At 42.9% G+C, this 24,649-nt stretch overlaps 1 protein-coding gene across 4 annotated transcripts in view; it reads left to right on the top strand.

Moving 5' to 3' along the window:
- Window positions 1-24,057, top strand: part of LOC311138606 (phosphatidylinositol-3,5-bisphosphate 3-phosphatase MTMR14-like) — a 32,093-nt gene extending 8,036 nt beyond the window's left edge. Inside the window, exons 4-19 of one of the 4 annotated variants that reach the window (XM_084173361.1) lie at window positions 641-734; window positions 3,184-3,247; window positions 3,433-3,555; window positions 3,986-4,059; window positions 4,604-4,674; window positions 6,186-6,260; window positions 7,256-7,322; window positions 8,110-8,195; window positions 9,553-9,629; window positions 11,383-11,419; window positions 11,784-11,854; window positions 12,284-12,342; window positions 14,974-15,112; window positions 17,040-17,219; window positions 22,153-22,332; window positions 23,509-24,057. In XM_084173361.1, coding sequence (XP_084029487.1) covers window positions 641-734; window positions 3,184-3,247; window positions 3,433-3,555; window positions 3,986-4,059; window positions 4,604-4,674; window positions 6,186-6,260; window positions 7,256-7,322; window positions 8,110-8,195; window positions 9,553-9,629; window positions 11,383-11,419; window positions 11,784-11,854; window positions 12,284-12,342; window positions 14,974-15,112; window positions 17,040-17,219; window positions 22,153-22,332; window positions 23,509-23,689 — 1,578 coding nt within the window. In that variant the 3' untranslated portion in view covers window positions 23,690-24,057. The remainder of the gene's footprint in view (window positions 1-640; window positions 735-3,183; window positions 3,248-3,432; window positions 3,556-3,985; window positions 4,060-4,603; window positions 4,675-6,185; window positions 6,261-7,255; window positions 7,323-8,109; window positions 8,196-9,552; window positions 9,630-11,382; window positions 11,420-11,783; window positions 11,855-12,283; window positions 12,343-14,973; window positions 15,113-17,039; window positions 17,220-22,152; window positions 22,333-23,508) is intronic. The other 3 variants (XM_084173362.1, XM_084173364.1, XM_084173363.1) reach the window with 3 other exon arrangements.
- Window positions 24,058-24,649: the final 592 nt, after the last annotated feature.

Here is a 24,649-nt window from a genome sequence, read left to right as displayed (position 1 = left end):
GTAATCACTGATCTGATAAGACAGAATTAGTGAAATCAATGCAGTGGAATGCTTTCCAACACTAGCCTAATCCTGTCATGTCAGATCAGTGATTACTTCGAGGAAGGAAGGATGCATTTTAAGAGTATTTGAAAAGGACCCTCAAGTCAGCTCTAGCCGGCTAGGCACATTCCACATTCCTTTCTGAGATCGCTTCCATTTTTAAAACTGTAATTTGTAGTTAATAGCTTTTTAATGCAATACTTTCAGGCAGTAATTTAGATAGAGTTTAAATACTGTCTTTACTTCACTTATTTTAACAGCTAGGCCTGTTACTGCTTTGTTATTACGACCGAGTTTGTCCTTTGTAATTAAGGAGGGGAAAAAGCTTCTTGAAACTTTGCCTTTCTAGTTTGGAACTGTTTTAGCCTGGGCTGCTGTGTGGTCCCTTTCTGTTTGTCATCTGTTCATAACGTTTAAATATTGCCTCTCTCTTTGAATACCTGTCGGGCATTGCTTTAAATACTTCCTGCCTTTTGAGCAAGGAAGTGAACATGTCAAAAACAATAATAAGAGAGACTTGATTGACTGGTTTGTCGACTTTGAGATGAGGAGTATGTGTGTGTGTCTAATACTTATCCTGTGTTGTCTTCCATTGCAGCATATTTGTCGGTCGTCCACTCTGGCAGGCTGGGGGGAGCTATACGGACGCACCGGCTACAACTACATCTTCTCCGGTGAGACTGACAAAAAAAGTAATTTTTAGCAAGGGAATCTAGTTCAGGGCCATATTCACAAAGCGTCTCAGAGTAGGTCTAGGATCCGTTTTCCCCTTTTGATTATATTTAATAAGATTACATGGACATGGGAACCTGATCCTAGATCAGCACTCTTCGGGGGGATTTGGGGAGGGCGGATGGATGGGGAGGTTTTGGGATGGACTGTGGGGGGTCTTGGATAGTTTAGCGGCTTCACTGCAAGTGGATTGTGTTTTAAAATGCGATTAAAAATAGGGAATAGGGGGCCTCCCGAGTGGCGCAGCGGTCTAAGGCACTGCATCGCAGTGCTATAGGCGTCACTACAGACCCGGGTTCGATCCCAGACCCATGAGGTGGCGCACAATTGGCCCAACGTCGTCCGTGTTAGGGGAGGGTTTGGCCGGCCGGGATGTCCTTGTCCCATCGCGCTCTAGTGACTCCTTGTGGCGGGCCGGGCGCCAGTTGTACGGCGTTTCCTCCGACACATTGGCGCGGCTGGCTTCCGGGTTAAGCGAGCAGTGTGTCAAGAAGCAGTGCGGCTTGGCAGGGTCGTGTTTCGGAGGACGCGTGGCTTTCGACCTTCACCTCTCCCGAGTCTGTACGGGAGTTGCAGCGACGGGACGACTGAAACTACCAATTAGATATCACGAAATTGGGGAGAGAAAGGGGTAAAAGTACAGAAATATATCCATTTTGGGAATAGGATGTCATTTAGGACTCAGTCTATATCCTGAGTTGTAACATCGTCGTCCTCCTCCCCTGCTCCAGGGGGTGCTGCCTGCACTGCGGTTGACCCTGTACTGCTGGCTTCCAGCCTCTCTTATATTGCTTTCACATAGAATTTATGTTATTTTGCCTGTTAAAAAAATTGGGCAATGTTTATATGATCCCCTTACAAACAGGCCCATTTTTACCACATTCTTGCCTGCATATGCCTTTTATACCTCCCGTGCGCATGCCGGCATGCCGGTGACGAGTGGTAGATGTGGATGGGCGTCTATTTGAATAAATCCTTTGAATATACACCAAAATTAAATCCATTATTCATTCGTTCAGGCCGGTCCTAAGAAACATTATGACTAATAAAAGAATAGAATAGCATATTTTAATTACATCCTAATTCATTATTTCATTAAACAGACAAAACATACCTGTCCCAATCACAGTCAACACATATATACAGTATATTATAGTAAGAATATAATGGAATATAACAGAATAAAATACTAATAATATTTTTCCCACACAACTGGTGTCACATGAACGTGTGGAGCCGCTGTCATATAAAAAAAGTGATATTTTTTAAACAGAGCCCAAGCCCGTGTTTAAAAAAAATCCAAGTTTCATCTCTTTCCTACCTTCACTCCACTTTGTTAGGGAGCAGGCGTAGGGTGTTAAATTGGGAGTCTCGTGTTCAGATTTCACAACCTCCGCAGGCTTTTGGAGTTGCCTATACCCAATCGAGCAAAACAACAGGCCTACACTTGATTTAGGCTACATTATTGCATGCTAAATGTTTCTGATCTGTGATAGATGAGCCATACCACCTCCACTTATTTGCCCAGCCAGAAACCAATTAACCAAATAGCCTATACAGATGGAGAGTCAGTGAAACAAAATCACATTGATTGAGACAAATCAGGGAAGCCACAGGCTTTTGGTCGGGGGTAGGCCTAGGCTAGGCTACTAAGCGACTGCAAGTGAAGAGCAAAATAATCCACTCGTTAAACTACATATAACATGCTGGCAAAAGGTTGTAATAAATGAGTCAGCTAGACAAAATGATCATTAGCAGCACTCACCTCATCTTAGCTAACATTTCCCCAGCGTAATTGTAGCCTAACCAATATCCGAACGGAGATTCAGTGAAAACAAATTGATCAAGATGAGTCCCCACGTGTGTCTCAAAGCAACACGATGGCTCTGTCCCAATCAAAGTGGTACTCACATTATCGTCTAGTTGACCACATTCGCCATCAGTGCATGCTTAGTGGTGGGCTATCCGAAGAGATGGGCGAAGTGATATGCCTCGCAAAGTTTAGCCAGGAGGACGGTTAACGGGCAGGCGCTGCCTAGCAACCATCAAGAGTTTAAGAGCGTAATGCCTGCGAATTGATCTGCCACACCTCTGGAATGATGAACTCTATTCCACGATCAAACATCGCTGCTATATTTCCACTTGCAATGGCTGTCGTCGATTCCCTAAGACAGTTTTTATGCATTTGGCTTAGTTTGGTATTTGATATTCATATTGTGTTTTGTCAGTAGTGCAGTAGGGCCCCGTTTCATTCTGAAATAGGTCTAAAACACCTTACAAACACTCCAATTCAACTCATATAAGAAAAGGATCACTTTCTGAAGTGTGTCCTCATTGATGCATCTCTCGTTCTCTCATTCCCTCTCCCTCCCTTTCTTTCTCTCATTCGCTTTCTCTCTCTCCCTCTAGGGGGTACTGATGACACGTGGGGGGCAGAGTCCGAGCCAGAGGTTCCAGAGGACGACAGTGCGAGGTTGGTGTCTTTTCACATGAGATGAAATGATCCCATGACGTGTGTGTGTGTGTGCGCGTTTGTTTTCCTTGCCTGATCGAATGCTCAAAATGCCCCATACATCTTTGTGGTTATTTGATGACGTCTTAAACCTTCTTTGCACTCTTTCTCTTTCTCTCCATCCCATCTGTCTCTCGTCTCTACAGGAACGGGGACTCTCAGCTCTTTGACAAAGTGCGGGGTCTGGACATCAAGCTGCTGCGCTACCTCTCTGTACGCTACATCTGTGACCTCATGGTGGAGAACAAGAAGGTCAAGTTTGGCCTTAAGTAAGTCTCAGCTCACAGCCAGGACTCTTCATTTATTCACCTCCCATACACACACACACACAGAGGGGTCTGTTCTGGGTCATTGGCTCCTGTTCATGTTGGCCTTTTGGTAACTTTATGTTATGTAATAGAAAGTGTACACTTGTTTGGACGTTGACCTTTGCATGTGTGGAGGTGTCTTTATTTATGTAATGTTAATGTGTGTGAGTGCATGGCATGTGTGTCTGTGTGTTCACATACTTGCTATGGTTCGCCGGGTGTGCAGCTGTGTGTACATGCGTCACTGACCGTTAAGTCAGGAATCATGTCACGTGTACACACCGGGGGGAAAGAATGTACAGTACGGGTTTCATCACTCACTGAATATTTCTCTTTCTCTTCTCCCCTCTTCTGTTCTATTTCGTCTTCCCCTCTCTTCTCGTCTGTCCAGTGTCACCTCGTCTGAGAAGGTGGATAAGGCCCAACGCTATGCAGACTTCACCCTGCTCTCTGTGCCTTACCCAGGTAAAGACAACTCTTTCAACCCCAACCTACGTTTATATTCCAGTTCTTTGTTAAAATATTCTCTTTTTTATTAGGAAAACAGGTTTCAACAGTCTTGATAAATACATCTAGTGTTACATAGATGACAGTAACTATGCCTTACAATGCATTTCTTCATCTTATTAATATACATTCTTCCCCAGAGAGATGGCTACAGACCTGGGATCAAATACTATTTGCAATAATTTGAAATACCTATGCTGGGGTTGATTGAGTTTGACTGCTGCTATGGGTGATTCAAACCCCCAGATGGGTGATGCAAACCCCCAGATGGGTGATGCAAACCCCCAGATGGGTGATGCAAACCCCCAGATGGGTGATGCAAACCCCCAGATGGGTGGTGCAAACTCCACCGATCTGGCACACCAGGCAGGCTAAAATACTACAAGTATTTGAAAGATTTCAAACAGTATTTGAACCCAGGACTGGATAGCTAGAGGACCTGTACTTTTCTCAATGCATACAGTTATATCGTGACACATGACCCCTCTCTCTGTGCTTCTAGGGTGTGAGTTCTTTAAGGACTACAAAGACAGAGACTACACCGCTGAGGGACTAGTATTCAACTGGAATCAGGTATGCCAATTCATGTCTCCTACATAGAAATATAATTAATAGAAGGCATAAAAGCCACTAAAAAATGAGGCAATTTAACTGCACCCTCACACCCATTCTAGTCATTCTATTCCTATGGTCTTCTGATCTCAGGTTGAGATGTATCATCTGCTCATCAGGGTTCAATTCTTGGGCCGACTCTTTTCTCCGTGTATATCAATGATGTCGCTCTTGCTGCTGGTGACTCTCAGATCCACCTCTACGCAGACGACACCATTTTGTATACATCTGGCCCTTCATTGGACACTGTGTTAACAAACCTCCAAACGAGCTTCAATGCCATACAACACTCCTTCAGTAGCCTCCAACTGCTCTTAAACACTAGTAAAACTAAATGCATGCTCTTCAATCGAACGCTGCTGGCACCCGCCCACCCGACTAGAATCACTACTCTCGACGGGTTTGACCTAGAGTATGTGGACAACTACAAATACCTAGGTGTCTGGTTAGACTGTAAACTCTCCTTCCAGACTCACATTAAGAATCTCCAATCCAAAGTTAAATCTAGAATCGGCTTCCTATTTCGCAACAAAGCCTCCTTCACTCATGCTGCCAAACATGCCCTCGTAAAACTGACTATCCTACCGATCCTTGACTTCGGCGATGTCATTTACAAAATAGCCTCCAACACTCTACTCAGCAAATTGGATGTAGTCTATCACAGTGCCGTCCGTTTTGTCTCCAAAGCCCCATATACTACCCACCACTGTGACCTGTACGCTCTTGTTGGCTGGTCCTCACTACATATTCGTCGCCAATCCCACTGGCTCCAGGCCATCTATAAATCACTGCTAGGCAAATCCCTGCCTTATCTTAGTTCATTGGTCACCATAGCAACACCCACCCATAGTATGCGCTCCAGCAGGTATATCTCACTGGTCATCCCCAAAGCCAACACCTCCTTTGGCCGTCATTCCTTCCAGTTCTCTGTTGCCAATGACTGGAACGAATTGCAAAAATCTCTGAAGCTGGAGACTCTTATCTCCCTCACTAACTTTAAGCATCAGTTGTCAGAGCACCTTACCGATCACTGCACCTGTACACAGCCCATCTGTAATTAGCCCACCCAACTACCTCATCCCCATATTGTTATTTATTTTGCTCATTTGCACCCCAGTATCTCTATTTGCACATCATCTCTTGCACATCTATCACTCCAGTGTTAATACTAATTGTAATTATTTTGCACTATAGCCTATTTATTGCCTTACCTCCATAACTTGCTACATTTGCACACACTGTATATATATTTTTTGTTGTATTTTTGACTTTATGTTTTGTTTTACCCCATATGTAACTCGGTGTTGTTGTTTTTATCGCACTGCTTTGCTTTATCTTGGCCAGGTCGCAGTTGTAAATGAGAACTTGTTCTCAACTGGCTTACCTGGTTAAATAAAGTTGAAAAAAAAAAAAAAAATAGTCCAGGTGAATGATTCTCAGATTTCTAAACATACCATTTTTATTGTTGACAGGATTTTGTGGATGCGCCTTTGACAATCCCTGCGTGCTTTACCAAGAACTTGAATATAGACTGGAGTGAATATCAGGTTTGTCTTTTTTCTTCTTCTGAGTATTTCCTCAGTTTTGTTGAACAGATAGGGAGAAAAGGACAGATAGGAGAATGTATCACAGGGCACTAGGCTGGATTCGAACCTATGCCAACACGTGTTAATGTGTGTCGGAGGCAGTGGCCCTAACCGCTAGACCACCCAGGCCACTATATCAGGTATGTCTTACTTTCCAATTTAGACATCTACTGTATACAATATGGGCGGCAGGTAGCTTAGTGGTTAAGAGCGTTGTGCCAGTAACCGAAAGGTCGCTGGTTCTAATCCCCGAGCCGACTAGGTGAAAAATCTGTCGATGTGCCCTTGAGCAAGGCACTTAACCCTAATTGCTCCTGTAAGTCGCTCTGGATAAGAGCGTCTGCTAAATGATTAAAATGTAAAATTTACTACTTCAGTGAAATGTGATTCAGATAATTCCACGGTATTACTGGTGTCACAGTGACCTCTGTAGGTTCGACGTGGAACTGCATGGTTGCCGACCATTCATTTCTCATGTAGTCTCGACGTTCTCTAAGACAGGTGTTGTCAAACCTCTCCTCAGGGACCCCCAGCCATTTCATGTATTTGAACTATTCCAGAGCTAGCACGCCTGATTCAGCTTGTCAACTAATTATCACGCCCTTGATTAGGTAACTCATGTGAGTTAGTTCAGGGCTACAATAAAATTGTGACTAGTTTGGGGGTCCCCGAGGAGAGGTTAGAAAACCACTGCTGTAAGACATAGTTTGTGTTTTCATGCATATTTTAGGTTATAAGAGATGTAGTCACCACACCAGGGCCACGTTCACTAGGCAAACGTTGCAGATAGAAATGTCACGAATAGAGCTTACGTGATTCATTATTCCATATGACAGAGAGGCATGTTTGTTCTATATAATACATATTTCTCTCTGAACGTTAGTGCACTGCTGAATGCGCCCCCCGGTGAAAACGTGTTGAAAGTCCTCGTGTTCTTCTCTGTCCTTTTGTTTCAGTCTTGGGACCTGGTCCATCAGACCCAGAACTACCTGAAGCTACTGCTTCACATCATCAACAACGACGGTCAGTATGTGTGTTGGTTAAAGCTCCTTGGGGGCTGTAACCAATTTCTCCTTTCTGTCAGGGAGGAAAATGAACATAGAAAAAGAGTGGTTAAGTCATATCTCATATGGTCGTCTAGTGAGGGTCCCTGAGATGCTTATGTTGCCATTGTGTTGTTTAAATCCTCATCACTAACTAGTCTCTATAAAAACCTGGTTCAATCCTTTGTTTCTCAAGTGTTGGTGATTTGGTTGTCTGATTTAATCAGGCTGTAATACACAATGAATTGCTATATACAGCCTTTGAAATTACTCTACTGGTTGTCTGTGCGGTTTGTCTTTCAGCCGCTCGAAATTTGAGACAAAATATCCACAGGAAGGTATTGTTTACCTGACTTTTAAGAGAGACAGTAGGTATATGGTTCTGTCGGCTTGTATTTCCGGCGTGTATTTTCAATCTACTGAAGCACAATATGTAAACCATAGCCGAGCCGCCCAAGCGTAACCGAACCACAGAACCAACGTTGCCTCGCAATCAGCTTGCTGTGGCAAGCCTAATGTCTCAGTAAAAAGTCAGGTAAACAATCATTTCCTGTGGATATTTTGTCTCAAATTTCAAGCGGCTGAAAGACAAACCGCACAGACAACCAGTAGAGTAATTTCAAATGTCATTTTATTCAACATTCTAGCTTGTAAAGAACATTTACCTGATTTTGCACTCCCAATGTTTCAGGCTGTATATACCAATTAATTATGTATGACAGCCTGATTAATCAGTGATTTGGTTGTAATTCGATTTGCCCCTGTAGATGAGAGCGGTCTCCTGGTGCACTGCATATCCGGTTGGGACCGGACGCCTCTTTTCGTGTCCCTCCTGCGGCTCTCGCTGTGGGCAGTAAGTGTTCTCTCTCTCTCTCATCTCTCACTTTCATTCCTATCCCCCTGTTTTATCTCTCTCGGTCTCTCTCTCTCTCTTTACACACACTCCTCCGCCACCCATGTATCAGTGTAGTAAATACATTCCAAAGGCACATCTTCTAAATTAATTTTTCAGTAATCGCACAATGAATTAATCTGCTTTCCCCCCCGATGCCCCTCCCATTTATCTCTTAACACGCAAATCGAATTAAGATTAAAGACACACCACCTAACACTAGAAAAGCCAGTTGAAATGGAGCTCATCACTTCAATTTTAAGTTATTTGGCAATGGTAAGGGTTTTAGAAACCTCAGAATCTGCTCTTTCTGATGTAGGAGGATTTGAAAAAGTCCCTCTACCGATTGTCTGTGTGGTTTGTCCTTCAGCCGCTTGACATTTTTGACAAAATATCCACAGGAAAGTATTGTTTGCCTGACTTTTTAGAGAGCTGGTAGGTATATGGTTCTGTGGGCTTGTATTTCCTGTGTGTATTTTCAATCTACTGACGCACACGACGTAAACTTTTGCTTAATATGTAAACAATAGCTGCCCGAGCGTAACTGAACCACAAAACGAATGTTCCCTCACAATCAGCAGGCAGTGGCAAATTGACAGAAATCAAAACGTCTTACCTGCATGTGACTGTAGGAGGATTTGAAAAGTCCCTTGTTGGCACTCCGGGATAAAAATGACATGTCCTCTTAAAATGACATGCCCTCTTAAAAATGACATGTCCTCTTAAAATGACATGCCCTCTTAAAAATGACATGTCCTCTTAAAATGACATGCCCTCTTAAAAATGACATGTCCTCTTAAAATTAGGGTTACGTGCTTTGCTCAAGGGCACATAGACAGATTTTTCACCTTGTTGGCTTGGGTATTCGAACCAGCGACCCTTCGGTTACTGGCCCAGCTCTCTAACCGCTAGGCTACCTGCTGCCCTCAAATACTTTGAGCGTTTGCTTTTGCTTGCCCAATGTGTCAGGTGGGCGGGTTTTGCAGTTATGGGACTGTTCCATTGTTTCCCTTAAAAGGCAAGCTCAATTGAGCCCAGCTTAAGTATTTGAAATCATTTCAAATAGTATTTCAACGCAGTATTTTTTTGCCTGTACTCACAGCTTGACAAATTTCACTGCACATATATCAAGCATGGGATACGTTTCAAACAGAATAACAAATGTAACATTGGCAGAGGATAGAGGCTAGCTCGTATGTGAGTTCTCGGAATCCAGTGCCAATACCAGTGCCTATGCTGCCATGTGTCGCCTTTCGGGGCTAATTTGCGTGGAGTTTTTTAATGACATGTTGAAATTCTTTCATGTATTTTTTAATAGGATGGTGCCGTCCATGCCAGCCTGGAGCCGGCTGAAATCCTCTATCTGACAATCGCCTACGACTGGTTCCTATTTGGGTAAGGATTCACACTCCACTCACATCACCCCCATTACTCCCCAGTAATACTGAGGGGTGCGTTCACAACAGCAATCGAGGACTGTCTGGGAGTGGTCTGAGTGGGGAGGGGAAAACTGAAACGTGTCCAGACCCAGATGTGTTTGAGATGCATAATTGAGGAAAGAGCCTTGTAGGAAGGAAGACTGAGGAGAGGGGAGAGCGGGCCAAGTGAAGTACCCTGGCTCTTTCTCAATTCATCTTTCCTCGATTGCTCGCCTTCTCTCGCCTTCTCTCTCCTCGCACCTTCTCAAAACACAATATACAGTAGTTGAGAAGGAGGTGAGGAAATGTGATACAAGGAATTGACGAATTGAGATGGAGCCCTCGAGTCTCTCTCTCTCTCTCTCTCTCTCTCTCTCTCTCTCTCTCTCTCTCTCTCTCTCTCTCTCTCTCTCTCTCTCTCTCTCTCTCTCTCTCTCTCTCTCTCTCTCTCTCTCTCTCTCTCTCTCTCTCTCTCTCTCTCTCTCTCTCTCTCTCTCTCTCTCTCTCTCTCTCTCGAGGCTTTCCTTCATAATTACCACTGTGCATCGCTCCAAGGTTTAACTCATCAAACAGAGTAAAAAATAAAGAACCCACCCCCACCCTGCAGATAGCCCAATAGAGTAATTATTCCCGGCCAAACTTCTGTGGCTACGGCCAGGGAAGAGGGATGAACTGGGAGTCACACACACACCGAACCTCTGCCTTTTAATAATATCCGTAATAATTGGGCATTTTTACCAGCTATCAGTATTATGATGCGGCGGTATGCATTGATTTGTGTAATCTTTCAGTATGGCTTAAACTCCCATTGAGAGTTTGTTCATTTGTTGTTTCACCTTTAAATGTAAAAGCAAACCTAATGGTCCATTCAGGTTCTAAGCTGGAGGTAAGAGATAAAATGAGTGACGATGGGTCAGTTGGTTATTGGTATATTTTTATTTTGTAAACTACAAGGTCTAAAATTTCCCCTATTTGTGCTTTGCGGTCTTCTTGACTTTTGATCTTGAGTCGTGAGATTTATACTGTTTGATTGAACAAGTATATAAATTGGAAAGTAAGACTTGCACACCTACATTGTAACCATTGTACCAGGTAACACCAGGTGCATGGAGAGAACTGTATGCTGAATAGAAAGGAACAAACATTGAGAAAGTATTAAAGGCCCAGTGCAGTCAAAGATGTGATTGTCCTGTGTTTGATATATATTTCCACACTATGAGGTTGGAAGACTGTACAATTGTGAAAATTATGATAATGCCCTTTTTAGTTTAAGAGCTGTGTGAAAAGACCGCCTGAAATTTCAGCCTGTTTTGGTGGGGTGGAGTTTTGGCCTGCATGATGACATCACCAGGCGGTAAATTAGTTAATAGACCAAGAAGAAAGAGTTCCAAACCTCTCTGCCAATAACAGCTAGTTTTCAGTTTGCCCCTCCCTACTCAGACCACTCCCAGACAGTCCTAGCTAAATTCTTACTTGAGAAATTGCTATTAGCTAAGAAGCTATTTTATTTTCTTATATATATATTTTTTTTAATTGAAAACCGTCAAAGTAAGGTACTTAATTGATACCCAGAAATGTTTTGTTATTGAGATAAAAACGGCTGCGTTGGACATTTAAATAGGTTGGTTGGTGTTGGAGGCTAATAATCATATGTAATAAAGTGTTCTTTGATTTGTTTAATGGATTCGGTGATCATACTCGTTGATCTGGTTTGTGTGTCTCTTCTACAGTCATATGCTGCCTGATCGCCTCACCAAAGGAGAGGAGGTCAGTGGTACTCTAACACAATACCAACGCCATGACTTCTGTGTGTGTGTGGAATATTCAAACATTGATTATTACTTTTCATTTTAGTTAATATGGTTATTGCCCTCAAGAAAGTTCTAGCACTGTTGCCATCTTGAATTCGTTTTAGGAATTTACTACACCTATGTAGATATAATGGCTCTTAAAGATAAGAGAAACATGTTGTCTGATTTATTTCTGAAACTGATATCCAATTCTCAACTAAAGTGAGTTGTTTGGGGGTATTTTTGAAAACTAGGGGCCAGCATTTTGTCATGTATTTAATTTCCATATATTTTTTTTTACACCTCTAAGACTAAACTTCATCTTTTATTCCTCCCGGCAGATTTTCTTTTTTTGCTTCAATTTTTTGAAGCACATTGTCTCAGAGAAGTTCTCTGCCATGAAGAAACAGAGGTGAGTGAAATGTCATGAAACAACGGAGATGATTTGAAATGTAAAAGCACTTTTATAAAACATTGTGCGCCCCCAAAATGGCACCCTATTCCCAATATAGTGCACTACTTTTGACCAGAGCCCTATAGGACGTGGTCAAAAGCAGTGGACTATATAGGAAATAGGGTGCCATTTGGGCCTTACACTCACCGTGCTATGCCCTTAAGCCACTCTTTTTTAAAAAATGTTTCAACTGTAGAGTTATAAGCGTACAGCCGCTCAGGGCAATAACACTGTTCTTTCATGGTCGAAAACCGACTGTGACCAAACAGTGTTTTTTTTCCCCATTTCTGTATTATTTGATCTCTCTTTCTTTTTGAGCAGTGTGTCGGTCTCTCTCTTCTTCCTGTCTTTCTGTGTATTATTACATCATCCCTTTCGCTTCCACAGGAGGAAAAACTCTCATTTCAAAGACACTGATTTCACAGTGGATGACCTCTGCCAGTTGAGTAAGTTGCTCCCTGGAGACATTCGCTACACTTAACCTTATAATATTTGATATGACATCACAGTACCTACATGTACATGAAAGCCTATGGGAAGTATATTTTGCTCATTAAACAAACCTACACGTGATCGACTAATTAGTATAGCTACTAATGAGGACGGATGGCACAGTAAGGATAGCTTTACATAGTTCATTATTAAGTATACAGTGGGGAAAAAAAGTATTTAGTCAGCCACCAATTGTGCAAGTTCTCCCACTTAAAAAGATGAGAGAGGCCTGTAATTTTCATCATAGGTACACGTCAACTATGACAGACAAAATGAGGAAAAAAAATCCAGAAAATCACATTGTAGGATTTTTTATGAAATTATGGTGGAAAATAAGTATTTGGTCAATAACAAAAGTTTCTCAATACTTTGTTATATACCCTTTGTTGGCAATGACACAGGTCAAACGTTTTCTGTAAGTCTTCACAAGGTTTTCACACACTGTTGCTGGTATTTTGGCCCATTCCTCCATGCAGATCTCCTCTAGAGCAGTGATGTTTTGGGGCTGTCGCTGGGCAACACGGACTTTCAACTCTCTCCAAAGATTTTCTATGGGGTTGAGATCTGGAGACTGGCTAGGCCACTCCAGGACCTTGAAATGCTTCTTACGAAGCCACTCCTTCGTTGCCCGGGCGGTGTGTTTGGGATCATTGTCATGCTGAAAGACCCAGCCACGTTTCATCTTCAATGCCCTTGCTGATGGAAGGAGGTTTTCACTCAAAATCACATGATACATGGCCCCATTCATTCTTTCCTTTACACGGATCAGTCGTCCTGGTCCCTTTGCAGAAAAACAGCCCCAAAGCTTGATGTTTCCACCCCCATGCTTCACAGTAGGTATGGTGTTCTTTGGATGCAACTCATCATTCTTTGTCCTCCAAACACGACAAGTTCTATTTTGGTTTCATCTGACCATATGACATATGACATTCTCCCAATCCTCTTCTGGATCATCCAAATGCACTCTAGCAAACTTCAGACGGGCCTGGACATGTACTGGCTTAAGCAGGGGGACACGTCTGCACTGCAGGATTTGAGTCCCTGGAGGCGTAGTGTGTTACTGATGGTAGGCTTTGTTACTTTGGTCCCAGCTCTCTGCAGGTCATTCACTAGGTCCCCCCGTGTGGTTCTGGGATTTTTGCTCACCGTTCTTGTGATCATTTTGACCCCACGGGGTGAGATCTTGCGTGGAGCCCCAGATCGAGGGAGATTATCAGTGGTCTTGTATGTCTTCCATTTCCTAATAATTGCTCCCACAGTTGATTTCTTCAAACCAAGCTGCTTACCTATTGCAGATTCAGTCTTCCCAGCCTGGTGCAGGTCTACAATTTTGTTTCTGGTGTCCTTTGACAGCTCTTTGGTCTTGGCCATAGTGGAGTTTGGAGTGTGACTGTTTGAGGTTGTGGACAGGTGTCTTTTATACTGATAACAAGTTCAAACAGGTGCCATTAATACAGGTAACGAGTGGAGGACAGAGGAGCCTCTTAAAGAAGAAGTTACAGGTCTGTGAGAGCCAGAAATCTTGCTTGTTTGTAGGTGACCAAATACTTATTTTCCACCATAATTTGCAAATAAATTCATTAAAAATCCTACAATGTGATTTTCTGGATTTTTATTTCTCAATTTGTCTGTCATAGTTGACGTGTACCTATGATGAAAATTACAGGCCTCTCTCATCTTTTTAAGTGGGAGAACTTGCACAATTGGTGGCTGACTAAATACTTTTTTTTCCCCACTGTATGTTACATGAGGATAGAGTTGTATTTCATACATTGTGAGTGCAGTGGTGGTATGTTAAGACATAAAAAACACACCCTGTAAGAGTTCCTGTTGTTCGCTACAGTTCTGATGTAGGCGTTTCATGTAAGTGTATGTGATACATTGCACTCATGATAAGTTGTGAAGAAACTTTTGAAAAGCTGCAAATAGCGGCATATGCCCTTTTTATGAATTCCCTCTGTGCGCTACACTTCTGATGTAACGTGATGCGCTGTTATGTCTTGTCCCCTCAACATGATGCACAACGCTTTGAACGCAGAAGGCTAAACGGACATGGATATTGTCTATGTACTGTATCTGGCAAAAGGCTTATTATAGGCTATTGTTTGCCTAAAGCTAAGAATTTGTGTGGTTTCATGAAATACGAAATTGATTATGACCTGCTCATCTCCTCCCGTTGACCACATCCTCCCTCTGCAAAAGCAATGATGTTCCCTCTTGACTATCGCTCCATCTGTTGGAGGGTTAAAACACTCAACTTTCAACTTTGGCTGAAAATTGTAATCCAGACCTACTCTATCATACAGCTGTTGTATTTGATTCTTGTTTGTTTTGCTTTTTCAAGCGGTTTGAGATTATTTTTGTAATAGAAGGGCTATAGAAGTTTAATAAATAATAATAAGTAATATCATACATGCATATAAACCAACAATAGCCAACATTCCAGGCAAAATTGAACAACAAGGCAACCGAACTTCCATCATGTTTTTAATGAATCTGTGGCCTATAATTGTCCTCAAATCTCTCCTCTGTGATTGGTCGAAGGGCCTGTCCGCTAACCAATGTCTCCCGTGTGATTGGTGCAGAGTCCAGGGAGTCCAGGGGCAGCGTGACCAGTTTGAGCAGTGACTTCTCTCTGATCACGGAGGACGCGGGCGGAGCCTCCAGCCTCACCAATGAGGCCGTGGACCTGTTCTCCGGCCAGTATCTGGGAGCCTCCAGCTGGTGAGTCCTCGCCTTTTCTCTGGAAATCAGTGTGACCCGGCCAAAGCATTTCCTAAAATTTTTGTATACATCCCTTCTGTATCAGGGATGTCACATGGACGTGTATTCCTTTAAAGGGCGACTGCAGTTCCTGATTTGGCCTCATTTTAGATTGGTTCGTTAAGAAATGCTAGCGGCCATGACTGAATTCAAACTTGAGTTGGTTTCAAGGTGTGGTTTGATGTGAGGGTCTCGTGTGTGTTCGCAGGTGGGAAGAGTTAGCCAAATTATTTAGCCAATTAGCTTCAGCCAGCTGGTGTGCGACCGGGGCAAAGTTGGTTTGACTTTGGATAGCCTATTTCCGGGGCTAGTTAGGGACCGTCAATAAATTAGACAATGTAAATTAGACACTATTTTCATGTTGCACACCTTTTTAGTTTTCTCATTAAATGCTTTCAATATGACATTTCTACAATTTATAGTTGGTTTGAGGTTTGTAGCCATTTACACTCATACGCATATACGGGTTGAAAATGGCAGATAACATACTATACATGACGTCAGAGCTCAGGGTGTAGTTACAATATGACATATTGTCCTGAACAGAATGAGCCTATGTTTGTTGTATTGTGATTTTTCTTTTGCTGCATACCACGCATCTGAATGCACTCATGACTCCATTCTTTGCACACCAAAATTACTATCTGCTTCTCTGAAATGCATTGTTAAAGCCTAACACTGTACGATCGTATTTTATAATTTAGCTAGTCATGTTGGCAATAGAACAAGCTTTCAAATCATGCCCACCTGACCCAGATTGCGATATATAATGAAATTTTTTTGGATTGCGTAAACAACAACAGTAGTTGTGTAAAGGCGGGGATGCAGGGCTATATTCCAAGCAAAACAACTACAAGTGTGCTTGCTCTAGTTCCTTAACGGCACAGCTAGGAGAGCTCAAAAAAGCACCTTCTAGTTGAAGACTATAAAAGTGCATTAAAATTGCTTAGGAACTGTGCACACTTTGGAGAGGTGTGTGGCCACTTGGAGACACCAGTGTGTCCTCTCACTCAAACCCTTGTCATTTCTTTGTCTTATGCACCTACCCCACATTTCCCAAGAATATTCTTATGTTACTGAATGTATCCAGAGTATTTTCAGATTTCTTTACCAACAAATGTGGCAAAAAGTACAGTAAATGTAAAATGCACATAAAATAAACAGTGATGTTTGGATTCAGTCTTGTGTCAGATGAACTGTTGTGTCCTCACCTTTGGTCTAATCATTTTCCCATAATCTCCAAACTGTTCCCTTTCAATTGATACCATGGTTATGCTTTTCATATTTCTTCTGGAAGAAACATTTCAATTTAGCCCTATCCATATAGGCCAGTTCCCACAAGTGTAAGGGGTTAAGTTATTGACATTTGGAGCTATTGGAAATGTAATATATTTTCCCATGTACATTGTATAGTTTACCAATGGTCTCTAACTAGCCCCATAGGGATATTGAAAGTAAACCCAAATTCACTACGGCAGCTGCACTCCGAATTGATGATTACTTTTGTGCTGCCAGCTGTGGGCATGTGGACAGGATTGAAACAAACCCAACCTTAATTAACGTTTCGGACGAGACTGACTTTATGACCAAAATTATCCTATTTACACTTTCTAGTCAATTCTGACAGTAGAATATGTGTTTCTGACTCCTATTGATGCCACAGGCTGTTTTCTAAATGAGAAGTTGGTTTTTAGGGGCAGTTGCTCTTTAACCTAATAAAGTCCAGTATGGTTCTATGGAGAGTGCCTTGTCTTAGAATGGAATCAAACCCATTGCCCTGGCATTGCTAGCTCTATGCTCTTACCAACTGAGCCACAGAGGACCAACCTGCCTTAAAATAAGGTTTCGCTAAAGCCAAATTGAACTCTCCTTTTTTGTGGCCCCCCAGGAGGAAGGGACACACCTCGTCCCCCCAGACGGTGCTGTGGAACCGTCCCGACCCCCTGCCCGAGCGGCTGGCCCACCCCCTCAGCCAAGAGGCCAAGTCTTCCAGCTCATCCTCCTCCAACCAATCGGAGCAGGGCTTCACACGAGCCGGCAGCAGTCCTATGTCTGTGCCCGGGAGAAGGTAAACGTCCACTTAAAAGATGTATATTCTGTATTTTCTGTTTATTCAGATGGGGATAGTATGAAAGTAATGAGTGAACAGAGGAAGGGAGAGACAGAACAGCGGTGGGGTCGGGATTCTGTGTATGTGTGCAGCAGGTGGCGTTAATTGCTAGAACAACCTCAAGCACAGTCGGTCGCAGTTGATGGGCTCCGACCACGATGATGAGAGGGACGCCACGTTTCTATCTGTCCGTCTGCCCCCTCTTTCTGTCTTTGTAAATGGATTGACTGCATACTGCATCTGTCTGTTACATGTTTGCCATTCTGCAATGAAAGGTGAATAACTGCATGTTAAATTAGAACATCTAACCAAGTGTATGACTGTCTGCAGTGACACACATACCCTTTACAGACATACTTTATGGTAATTTATTTTCAAAAGAATAGAATAGTATATTTTGAGTTTAATTATGTTACTGGTCCGTGCAGCTTATAGGCTACATGGCAGCACCATGCAAATTAAATCACTAGTTCTTAGTTCAAGACTTATACTGAACAAAAATATAAACGCAACAATTTCAACGATTTTACTGATTTACAGTTCATATAAGGAAATCAGTCAATTTAAATAAATAAATTAGGCCCAAATCTATGGATTTCACATGACTGGGCAGGGGCGCAGCCATGGGTGGGCCTGGGAGGGCATAGGCCCATCCACTTGGGAGCCAGGCCCACCCACTGGGGAGCCAGGCCCAGCCAATCAGAATGAGTTTTTCCCCACAAAACATGGGACACTTTTTAAATGTTGCATTTATATTTTTGTTCAGTATACTTTCCCCTGCCTTGATCACAGTCAACCCAGTTATATTTTATAGTAAGAATTAATATAATGGAATATATTTTTTCTTTTTCTTTTTTTTTTACTTTTTTTTTGTCATTTAGCAGACGCTCTTATCCAGAGCGACTTACAGGAGCAATTAGGGTTAAGTGCCTTGCTTAAGGGCACATCGACAGATTTTTCACCTAGTCAGCTTGGGGATTAGAACCAGCGACCTTTCGGTTACTGGCACAACGCTCTTACCCACTAAGCTACCTGCCGCCCATATAATAGTGATGGGGGAAAAAAATCGATACAGTATCATTTTGACAATATCTCAATATTATTTTAACGCTAGTTGGCTGTACCTGCACCAAAACTCCTGGAGACAATTTGTTTTCAGCACTTTTATTTCCATGACTGATCAAAACTCATGGCTCTCTCGTCCCTCTTCAGCAGACATATGGTGAGCAATATGTTTGGAACATCGAATTGCAATAAAATCACAGTATCGAATCGCAATACATAAAGAATCGTGAGAAATGCAATACATATTGTGTCGGCACCATAGTATCGTGATAATATCGTGAGGTCCCTGGCAATGTCACGGAACCGCTGTCATATAACAGTTGTATTTAGAATATGTTTGTTGTTGTTGCAGATTTCCTCATTTGTTTTTTATGTAGCTAGAAAACACTAGATTCTGCTCTTTCTGATCATGTAAAGAAATAAAAACTCTGACCTGGATGAACCTCAGCAGAATTATTTGAGAAAATTGCCTTTATTTGATCCACGTTGGATGTGATCACACCATCACGCGCGTGCTTTCTCTCCGTTCGAACTCCTCACCAGTTATTTTGGCTAAAGACAGATAAACTACAAATTGCTAGTAGGCTAAGTTAGAAACCAATAATTTATTAGCTAAATATAAGGGAATATAAATATTAACCCTTTCAACGTCAAGAAAAAAATATACAAGAGTGTGCAATGCTGTCATCAAGGCAAAGGGTGGCTATTTGAAGAATCTCAAATAGAAAATATATTTTGATTTGTTTAACACTTCTTTGGTTACTACATGATTCCATACGTGTTATTTCATAGTTTTGATGTCTTCACTATTATTCTACAATGTAAAAAATAAAAAAGAAAGAAAGAAAAACCCTTGAATGAGTAGGTGTGTCCAAACTATTGACTGGTAGTGTAAATGCCAAAGCATTTCTGTGACAATAGACAATAACTGCTCAAGGACAGATCTACACACATTTAAATGGAGATAATAAATCCATTAAAAGCATTTCTGTGAAGCTTTGTGATTGACAAGGACAAGATTGATGTCGGACAACAGTAGAATGTTAATGATTTAATGCGTGCCAATGCCACCTCAGTTTTACGGCTACAAGCCCTAGGCAGAACTTTCCAGCATGAACATGACTAGGTCAGTTGAAGGAAATAAATGTTTAGTCTTTGATACTGGCAACACCTTAAAAAAATTTTTTTTGCAGAAGTTGACGGGTTTTCGTCTTGTTTTGTAAGGGATAACACACTCGAGCACAAACACGCATCCCCTGCTGAGACATTGTGCTGAGGCTGTGTTTTCTAATGGTGTGACAGAGCAGACCTGCATTCTAGCTCTTCAGTAGTGTGTGTGTGTGTGTGACGGTTGGTCTCACAGAACTGCTTGATAACGCCCTTCTCTGTAAAGAGGAGTTCTGGATACTTACGGTTGTGTGTCTCTGTGTGTGTGTGTGTGTGTGACTAGGGCTGTGGCGGTCATGATATTTTGTCAGCCGTTGATTGTCAAGCAAATAACTGCCGGTCTCGCTGTAATTGACCGTTAATTTGCATTAACACGTTTAGCATCTCCTGGCTTCCACGCATAGCCTACAAGCCACTGATGCTGACCTTTGGAACATCTACATTTTAAAAAGTCTAGTAAATCCATTTAATATAGCCTACACTGTCACAATAAATCCATTATTTATTTTAGACTGTTCTAAACAAACATGATATGAAGAAAATGTAGTCTTTCAGAAGAACAGAATAGCATAATGCGTTGTCCGTATGTTAGGTCCTGATCTGGCTATGCCAAATGGCTGTGGGCTACGCTAGTTAATTTAGCAGACAAGATTTACTTAGAATTCCGTGGCATAATTTTTTATAATTTTATAGTATGAAGAATACAATTAAACATAGCTTAATAAAATAGAAAGTATATTTTCTCAATACGATTTCAATTGAAGTGCGCACATGCGGCTATTCTGTGTTGAGCGGTTAAGAAAGAAACCGGTCCTCCTATATGCTTAATTTAGTTATTTATGCAACTTTAGTTGTGATACAAATGTTGGGCCATGTGTTTTGATGTTTAATACATTCTAAGGCTGCATGATGGGACTCTAATGAGGATTTGAAAAAAGTCGCAAGCTGCACACACTTCATCAGTCTCTCATTCACAATTTGACAAGCACTTGATAATATTCTCACCAGGTCTCGAATTTCCCGGCGGCATCCCCCTTGTGTGGCCGTAATGCCCCCTATTATAAAGGTGCATTTTTATGGTGAAAATTATCTTCCCCAAACTTGAAACTCACACGCTGCCTATGTATGCCAATAAGCGGATTGTAAAGCGGATTAATGTGCTTAATTTTAAGACATTATTTGGCCACTTTAGTTGTGATACAAACCTTATCAAAACCTATAAGCCTATGGGCTAGGATACATGAGGGTGTGCGACTATGATTTGAAAAGTCGCAAAAAAAAGGTATGCGCTGTTTCTTGCCTTCATGCACAAGCTGGGCATCATTTACAAGTGATAATACATCATTCACAAGTGATAGGCTAATATTGTCACCCATCAGACTATTCTTAATTTAATGTTGTCTTTACATATACTAAATAATATATGTGTGATATTAGTTTTGATTTAGAATGGACCATTATCATGCACCTGTCTCAGAACAGGGGCATGGGAAAAAAACAACTAAATGTATGTAATCTATGCACTTAAATAGCGAATGGAGGACTATGCACTTAAATAGCGAATGGAGGACGCTTTTCCCATGGTTCATTTTCAATGCAGCCAGGTAGGCTATACTCCTGTTGTAAAGCGTAGAAATGTGCTTAATATTAGGAAAGTTGATGAATACATATAGTAAGCCTAGATAAAGCTGATGGGATCCTCCTCTTTTTAATAGCGGCCATCACTCTGTTTTGTCACCTAATTGCATAGCCTATAAGAAATGTTGCGCAACATGAGCTCATGGGCACTCATGAAGGGTTTGATTAGATTTTCGATTTAATTTGCATTGATGTCAGAGTTATTAGAGTGACAATAGAGTGCTGAGTACCAGGCAGTTAGCAAGTTTGGTAGGCTACTAATGACCATCAGCAACATCAGAGCTTGGAGAAGCCTAATTACCGTGACTAAACGGTTACATGGAATTTGACTGCCGTCATGACGCGTGACTGCCGGTGTGGCGGTAATACGGTCACTGTAACAGCCCTGTGTGTGTGTGTCTCTGTGTGTGTGTGTGTGTCTCACCAGTCTATTACTACAGTTCCTCTTACTCCAGAGCTCCTTGTTCGTTTTCAATTTGCATGAAAATGGAAGGTGCGTGTGTGTGTTTTGGTATTTGGTTCAAACTCCGTTCATTGTCATTCCACTAACATTGGGGTATGCGTTATGTGTAATGTCCATGTGACGTTTTTATGCATGTTGACTTGCCTTGTTAATTCCCCCTGAGGGGATTAATACAGTCGTATTGGATTGACGTGAGTGTTGTCCATTGACCGTTGCAGTTGACCGTTGACTTTTGCCACTGAGGTCCCGACCCCGAGCCGTGAAGCCCCCCCACTGACCTCACAGCTCACTGCTGGACTCTCTCTCACTCTTCTCCTCTCTCCCAATTGAATTTCCTTTTTTTTCCCCTCTCTCTCTTCTCCCCTCTCTCCTTTGGCTCGTTCACTTTCCCCTCTCCTTCTCTCTCTATTCGCTTTATTCCCCGCTCTCTCCATCTTTCCCTCTTTCTCTCTCTGCACATCCCGTCTCCTGTCTCCCACTCTCGCCCCCTATCATTCCACCTCCCCCCTCCACCCCCCCCCACCTTCTCTCTCCACCTCCTCTCTCTACTCTGGCCAGGCTGGCGGCAGAGTACGCCCGCTCCGGCTCCTCCCTCTCCACGGACTACGGCAGCTGGCAGATCGTGTCGGGGTGCGGCTCCATCCACGACCACGGACAGGTCGCCGCCGCCATGGCCGCCGCCGCCAACGACTCGCCCCTCCCCTTTAGCTTCCAGGACGAGGGGCCCAGCGGACGCATGTGAGTCTACAGGCTGTGTCACAAAATGGCACCCGATTCCCCTATGTAGTGCACTACTTTTGACCAGTGTTAGGTGGGCTATATAGGGAATTAGGGTGCCATTTGGGATGCACACACAGATCGCATTCCGATTCTCGACCTTTCCCCGGAAGTGTGCAATCGTTCACCCACCCTCGTGCATTGGATTGGTGCAAGCATGGCTGGAGGGAGTTATCACCATATTCCTCACACCAGTATATTCCTTTTAAATCCACGAGGGGGAATGTACGAGTGTACCCTTCGGCATAGTGGGAGAGAATCGGAACACAGCCACGCACATCTCTAACCCTCCGGAATATCTTTCTCCCTATTCACCTCCTTTCTCTCCCCCATTCCTTTCCTTTGTGAGAGAGGAGGAAGTGGCAGGGCTCAGTGGGCGGGGGCTGGGCCTCCTGTTGGGCGGGTGTCACACACCTACAGGGTTGGATAGAGTTGGTGTGTGTTTGAGTGACAAAGCGGAGAAAGCGTCTGTTGGGGAGGATGTGTGCGTGGGTACCTGGTGTGTCTGTGTGTGTCTACACTTGCACAACAGTGTTCAGCAGACTGTTTAGGAAGACTTCATATACACACTGATGGCCTGAGCTCTCGCTCTCTGTGTGTGCGCGTGCTGTGTCTGCCCTGCAGTACCTAGTGGGTGGGGTTGCGTCAGACTAGGGTATGGAACATTTGCTTCATCATTCTCTGTCCCCTGCGAACCGGAGGTATAAGTAGAACTGAAAGAGTGGAAGGAGTTTCTTTATCATTCATCTCTTTTTGTTCTCCAGACTCCCTCTCTTCGCAGTGGGGGACACATTTCCATTTCGGCTTGATCTTGCTGCCAAATTGAGTGTGTCCCGAGAACAAGGCGGCATGGGCAAATTACATCTATCTTTCTTGATTTGGAGGGAGGGAGAGGGGGAAGAGAGAAGGAGGAATAGAGGAGGAAGCATGCAGTCTGCGATTGTTAAGACTAGAAGTACACTGTGTCCCTCTTTCATAACTAAAAGATGGAGCGCCTCTTCTCTCGCCCGTACCCTGACCTTTTCTTTATTTTCATCTTGTCTTCCCTCTTCCCTGACTTCACTCTCCCCTCCTCTCTAACTTGTTTACTCTCTTTCCCCATCTCTTTCTTTCCTTCCCCCTCCCTCTCTCTCCCAGGTGCCCGTCCCCCTCGGAGCGTCAGGCTCGTCTGGAGGCGGTGAGGGAGGTGTTCCTGGCAGCCTACAGCTCCACCGTGGGCCTGAAGTCCAGCGCGCCCAGCCCCTCCGGCGCCATCACAGGCCTTCTGGAGCAGTTTGCCCGCGGCGTTGGCCTCCGGGGCACCAACAGCATCATCTGATCTAGGATCAGGTCCCCCACCCCAAATGTGAAATCTGGGCTCGTAGTCATCGTATTCATAAAGTGTCTCAGAGTAGGAGTTCTGATCTAGGATACGTTTTTCCTCTTAGATCAAAATGAATAAGATCATATGGATAGGAGGGACCTGATTCTAGATCAGCACTCCAACGGTGAGGCTCTTTGTGAATATGGTCCCTGACCCCCCCCCTTCACCTCCCTCCCACTCAACCCCGTCCTATAAACCCTCGTGGTTAAATTGCGGTCCACGATCAGCGTTCATCTTTGTCGGGGAAAGCCACATCATGTTTCGTATGGACTCTAATAAAAAGTGCCAAACTTCTCTACTCTATCCAGGTGCTGAAGCGTCTTAAAAAAAAAAAAACATTTTTTATATATATATCAAACCCTGAATTTCATTACTTTTTTTCTATTTCCTTTTTTTATTTTATTTGAATCATGTCGTTCCAACTTACTCTCTGGATTTTTTCCTTTTTTGTTGCACATTTTTGTCAATTCAGGGAGTGGTTCAGGGGGGATAACAATGTCAGCCACAGTATCAAAAAGGGACAGCTGGCCATTGTATTTAAAAATGTGCAGCATGGTTTAGAACAAAACTTGTCATTGCTCCTGTAAGTCGCTCTGGATAAGAGCGTCTGCTAAATGACTAAAATGTAAATGTAAAAATGTCATTTATCTTTGGGGTTTGCTAAGAACGTGGTCAGAGTAAAATTGACTTTTTACATGCAGAGCATTCGAAGCATTTTATGTGGATTTCTTCCTTTTCTGTTTTTAAAAGAATTATTTGGGATTCAACGTGCTGATCGTCCTAAATGGAGGAGGCCACACTTCTCTTTTCTTCGGTGACTGAACTCATGAAAGCTGCTATTCAGTGCTGAATCAAGCGGAAGCGTTAACCATATCATTGTAGTGGATACTGTTGTTTACACACAAACAGCACTGG

The sequence above is a fragment of the Coregonus lavaretus genome (assembly GCF_964263955.1).
Source record: "Coregonus lavaretus genome assembly, chromosome: 12".
NCBI classification, from domain to species: Eukaryota; Metazoa; Chordata; class Actinopteri; order Salmoniformes; family Salmonidae; genus Coregonus; species Coregonus lavaretus.
This window is presented reverse-complemented; position numbering and strand designations above follow the sequence as displayed.